At 37.8% G+C, this 5,719-nt stretch overlaps 1 protein-coding gene across 1 annotated transcript; it reads right to left on the bottom strand.

The window, feature by feature from the left end:
- Nucleotides 1-2,527: 2,527 nt before the first annotated feature.
- LOC139848724 (uncharacterized) lies at nt 2,528-3,609 on the bottom strand. Its single transcript, XM_071838430.1, has 2 exons — nt 2,968-3,609; nt 2,528-2,854 (listed from the first exon to the last, which is right to left on the bottom strand). The coding sequence occupies exons 1-2, from the start codon at nt 3,607-3,609 to the stop codon at nt 2,528-2,530; spliced, it is 969 nt and encodes a 322-aa protein (XP_071694531.1).
- Nucleotides 3,610-5,719: the final 2,110 nt, after the last annotated feature.

The following is a 5,719-nucleotide window of genomic DNA, read 5'->3' as shown; positions in this document are numbered from 1 at the left end:
TACTCTTTTTAAACCTAGCATACAACCAATTAAAGCTAGAAGCAACGATAGAATCGAATACATGACTCTTTCGAAATTTTGAGTCTTGAAAAACAATACTGTTCCGAAGCCTCCATATGGTCCAAAGAGACGAGACGATGATCACCCGAACAATAATTCTTTGTTTTTCATTTATAGGAACACCATCCACCCAAGACCATATACCGTCTAACGAGGACCAAGAAGGAATGTCAAAATTAATCCATAAACCCACTCGCCTCCAAATTAGCTTGGCTAAATCACATGTTGCGAATATATGTAAGTCATCTTCCAACCCATTTGAGCAAATACTGCATGACCCATTATCAAAATCCAACCCTTTCTCTAATAGGTTGAGGCGAGTAGGGAGACGATGGAGCCTGAATCTCCATATGAACACGTTGATATTTATGGGAATGTACTTGCACCAAAATGTAGGGATTGTAAAAGTAGCATGGTCTAACTTGTCAATCATCTTACGAGCTTGAACCACATTGTAAGAACCGAAATCAAAGCCATCCCAGCACCATTGATCTTGCTCACTAACAAGCTGAACCTGCGAAATGATATTCATGAACGCTTGAAACTGAACCAATTCTGCACCCCCACGAGGCAGTCTGCGCCAATTAATGTTATCAATTGGCTTATTCACTCTATCAATAACTTTGCAAAATTTATCTGATTCGAGATTAAACAAACGAGGGAAAGAAGTCGCTAATGGAATACCATCATGCCATGGGTCGAACCAAAAATTCGTGTTGTGACCGTTACCGATACACATTCGTAAGTTACTTCCGACAAGAGCTTGCGTTGCATTTACCTGATCAATACACTTTTTTATGCCACTCCATACTCCTGTTGCATTATTGGCGCATGGAACCTCACCACCAATACTTACACCATGAATTGCCTTTATTGTTTTTGCCCAGGTTGCATTTGAATTATACAAGAACCTCCATCTCCATTTTGATACAAGAGCCAAGTTTAGGGATTTTAAACTAGCAACACCCAGGCCTCCTTTTTCGATAGGATTCATAGCCAATCTCCACTTTATCCAATGGATTTTTTTAGCTTCTTCTTTCCCGCCCCAAAAAAAATTCGCTCTCAACGACTCTAGCTTGTTTATAACCTTTACAAGAGCTTTAAAAAGTGACATATAATAAGTACCAATAGCCCCTAAAACTGATTTTAAGAGCGTAAGTCTACCTCCCATAGAGATCATATTTGCTTTCCACGAGGCAAGTCGTTTCTTCGCTTTATCAATAACATAATTCCAGCTCGCTAATCTTGCCATGTTATGACCGATAGGTAATCTGAGATGATGAATAGGTAAAACAGAGTGCGCACAACCCATGAAATTAGCTATATTTCCAACCTCTGATGCACTTACCCCGACACCATAAAGTTGCGATTTTAGAAGGTTTATTTTTAAACCAGAAACTCGGAAGAAGCATTCAAGAATGATTATAAGATTAGACGCATTCACTTGCGACCATTCTCCCATAAATAAAACATCATCCGCATACATGCAAATGGCCACTTTTCTCGTGTTCTCTCTTTTACCAACCCGAATAGGAGAGTATAAGATCGCATTGATAGCATCATTAATCGCCGCTTTCAAACCTTCCATACCAATAATGAAGAGAAAAGGCGACAGCGGATCACCTTGTCTTAGGCCTCTACCAATCTGAAACTCTGAAGAAGGGCTACCATTAACTAAAATAGATGCCTTTGAAGAAAAAAGACATGCCTTTATCCAAGTAATCCAGCGAGGAGGAAAGCCCATAAAGTGAAGCATGGAGATAACATAATCCCAATGAATCGAATCAAACGCCTTATCAAAGTCAACCTTAAAAAATATTGCTGTTTTTTTTTCTTTTGCACCAATCCACTACTTCGTTAACCATAAGAGGACCCTCTAAGATTTGCCTACCTTTTATGAAAGCCGATTGTTCTGAACCGATAACATCATCAATTATCAAAGCCATTCTATTAGCAAGAATCTTAGAGATGATTTTATACTGGATACCAATTAGGCTTATCGGGCGGTATTCTTGAACATGAGCGGGATTTTATTTTCTTTGGGATGAGAGAAAAAAACGATGAATTACATCCTTTTCGAATTGTACCTGTGTCCTGAAAGTCAAAAACCGAAGCAAGTAAATCACATTTAATTGTATCCCAAAAATGTTTCACGAATTTAAAGGAGAAACCGTCCGGGCCTGGAGCCTTGTCACTACCGCAAGCCCAGACCGCCTCTTTTATTTCCTCCTCTGTAAAATCCGAAGCCAAATAAGTAGCTTTAGAAACATTAATCTGCGGAATATGACGACTCGGCGAAGCAATGAAGTCGTGATCTGTAGGCTTGAATTTGTTGATGAAAAACTCAAGAAACACATTTTTTACCATTGTAGGATCAGTGCACCATACCCCATCTTTCATAACACCCGCCACTTGTAACTTTTTTCTTTTTCTATTTATCGCCGAATGGAAAAAACTTGTATTCTCGTCACCTAGAGCGTGAATCAATTTTCTGTTTTTTTTGCGCTAGATTCATAGTGTCCAACTCTTCCAGGGCAGCGAGATCCTTTATAACCGATGCTCTTTCGTTTACTACATTACTCGAATTGATCCCTACCTCAATTTGATCATCAAACTCCTTCAACCGATTTTTTAAAACGGTTTTTTGCATCCTTGCGCCTATTTGATAGTCTTTATGCCAACTTTTCAGAGCCATCTTGACATTTTTCAGTTTTTCTTTGAACCTTATTTGAGGATTGGAACTCCAATTTTGGTTTGTATCCTGCCACGACTTAGTCACAACATCATCAAATCCCTCTATTTTAAACCAAGAGTTAAAAAGTTTAAAAGGAATAGGACCATAATCAACCAATTCATTTTTAAGCACGATCGGGCAATGATCCGACCAAATATTTGAGAGAATGATACCTGTGAGCGAGGAAAAACGTTCAAAATACCGTTAGACACAAGGAAGCGATCAATCAAAGATCGTTTAGTAAAAGCCTTGTTTGCCCTTGTAAAAGAACGCCCACCCAAAGGCACATCGATCAGGTTACAATCTGAGATGAACTCGTTGAACTCATCAGTTTCGGAAGCATTAAAGTTAACCCCTATTCTTTCATGAGAAAAATGAACGCAATTAAAATCACCGAAAATAATGTATTCACCCCCGTTGTTTTGCATAAAAACAGAGATAAAATTCCAGAGAATACGTTTCTGTGCAAGCGCCTGCGGAGCATAAATGTTCAGCAAGAAAACTCTAGAATCGATCCCTGGGAAGCTACCTTCAACAATAAGAATATTGCGAAAAGAAATGACTCTAGAGCTAATAAATACGTTGGGATCCCATACCGTGAGAATGCCTCCGGAACGACCCCGAGCACTAGAAGATGCCACTTTGAAGTTATAATTGCCCCACATTGCCTTAATATCAAAATGATTAAGATCGTGTAATTTCGTTTCTTGGATACCAACAATAGCTATAGAATGTTCCCGACATAAATTGTACACCCATTTTTGTTTATCTCTAGACGACATCCCTCCACCAATGTTTAAGGATAATAAATTCATGATATCATATTAAAACCTCACATACTTAAAACAATCTTTTTCTTTGCATCTGTGAGACCATCTAAATTATAGCCAAGAATTTGTCCCATTTTGATCACCTTTTCCATACTGCTGCTACTTGCATTATTTGAGTTTCCAGCCGGCGAGTTGAAAATTTGGCCATTAAAACCTGGGGCTTTAGAAGGCGACGATGACACCGATTTTTCACCGCTGTTAACATTCTCCTCATTGTGTTCCACATTTTTTTCTAACACTGTATCTGATACATGAGTTCCAATGACGCTGTCTACTTTTGAACCATTGTTCCCACTCTCTTTCGATTTTTCTCCAGAAAGAACACGTTTACTTTTTAATATCTCACTTTCTTGGTCACTTAGGATTTATTCTTCTTCTGCACTACTAACAGAATTAACAGAAGAGTCATCATCTTCCAGGTCTTGAACAACAGTATTCCAGGACGAGACTTCCCTCACCAACACCTTGTACATGTTACTTTTAACCTTCACATTTATAACGTCATGTATATAGTCCATTCTTTTCGTAAGCAAGCACATTTTACCACACCCCTCCTGAACATCCGCCGTTGTAGAGAATGCTTTATATCCAAATAATAGTGCAATCTTCCTGTAAATAGCTTCTGTCCATGCGCACGCAGGTAAACCTTCAATTGTAATCCATACCGCACGTTCTTTCACTACAAAAAATTCGTCGAATCCTTTGAATTCCTCAATATACGACTGAATTTTTTTATGGATCTTGAACTTCTCTAAGGAGTCGACATTGGAAAATACCACATCAATCCAAGATCCCCCTAGGTGATGTATGTTCAACTCCGAAAATCCTTCCACAAACCAAATCCTTTTAATGAGAGGTATTAGTTCGGGGTTAAGCAATTTAACAAACAAGATATTTTGTGCATCTGAACCCGTCACCAATTCGTCATCATGAATGCACAACGTGTTAACAACATGCTTTGGAGGGTCTATTTTCACATTACTGTGCACAGCAGAAGCAAAAGTTTTACCTTGAATCGGGGGAAACTATTTTATATTATCGGCCCTAGATGGATGGACGAATGGGATACCTGCTTGACCAGAGGATCTACCTGAACGATTGATCAAATCTTCACGTTTAAATCGGGCCTGAGTGGCAAATACATGAAAATTTCCAATCCAAACAGCCGATAATTTAAGCGCAAGCGATCGAACAGATTCCACATTTAAAAATCTGACAAACGCAATTCTGCTCCCTTGTTTTGATAACTTCCGTGCTATGTAGACATCTAAAACCGTTCCATAATCTTTGCAAAGATTCCGCAGATCATTGATACCGAAAGTGTGAGGGAAATTCGTAACGTACATCGTGGTAGAGATCTTCTCCGTGTTAATGTAATCGTCGCGTGTAGGCATGGTGGTGGAAATTGGCGTTTGATCCCGCCTGATTGAACGTTGAAAGAAAATCGCCTGGAGCGGCTGTTAGGGTTTCGGTTTTTTGGTAAAGTTTTGATATTGAAAAGGAATTGAAAATAAAAAAATTCATTTAGCTAGAGATAGGAAGATGCAATAATACTTGTGATGTTTTATTTTTTCGGAAAAAAAGAATAAGTATTTTGACATTTACCAACGCGCATGCTCCGGCCCAACAATCCTCAGAATTAGAAACTCGTTAACAAACACAACATGATTATATTGTATGTTACAGGAAAAATGGTTTCAAAATGCATTGAACTTTCACTAAAATTTTATTGTATGCATTTAACTTTTATATCTCCTATTATACGCATTCAACTTTTAAATGTTTACTGTTGTATGCAAGCCATGACTTATATAGCATGTATCAGGTTACTAATGTTAACTTTTTGACGAAGTTGGTCTCTTAACATAACGACTGTTAGTTTTCGTTAATATCAGTCATGTGCTAAGCATGTGAAGTTTTTTTTTTTTTTTTTTTTTTTTTTTTTTTTTTTTTTTTTTTTACCGTTTTCACTCTTTTAAATCACATTTCCTTTTCGTTCATCTTTTAACAAACTTGCAACTAAACCCCAAATCAACAATACCCAAATTAACATTAATTAACATTAACATTAACATTAACATTAACATTAACAATC

The sequence above is a fragment of the Rutidosis leptorrhynchoides genome, chromosome 5, assembly GCF_046630445.1.
Source record: "Rutidosis leptorrhynchoides isolate AG116_Rl617_1_P2 chromosome 5, CSIRO_AGI_Rlap_v1, whole genome shotgun sequence".
Classification (NCBI taxonomy): domain Eukaryota; kingdom Viridiplantae; phylum Streptophyta; class Magnoliopsida; order Asterales; family Asteraceae; genus Rutidosis; species Rutidosis leptorrhynchoides.
Note: the sequence above shows the minus strand (reverse complement) of the source record. Positions and strands in the feature narration are given on the sequence as shown.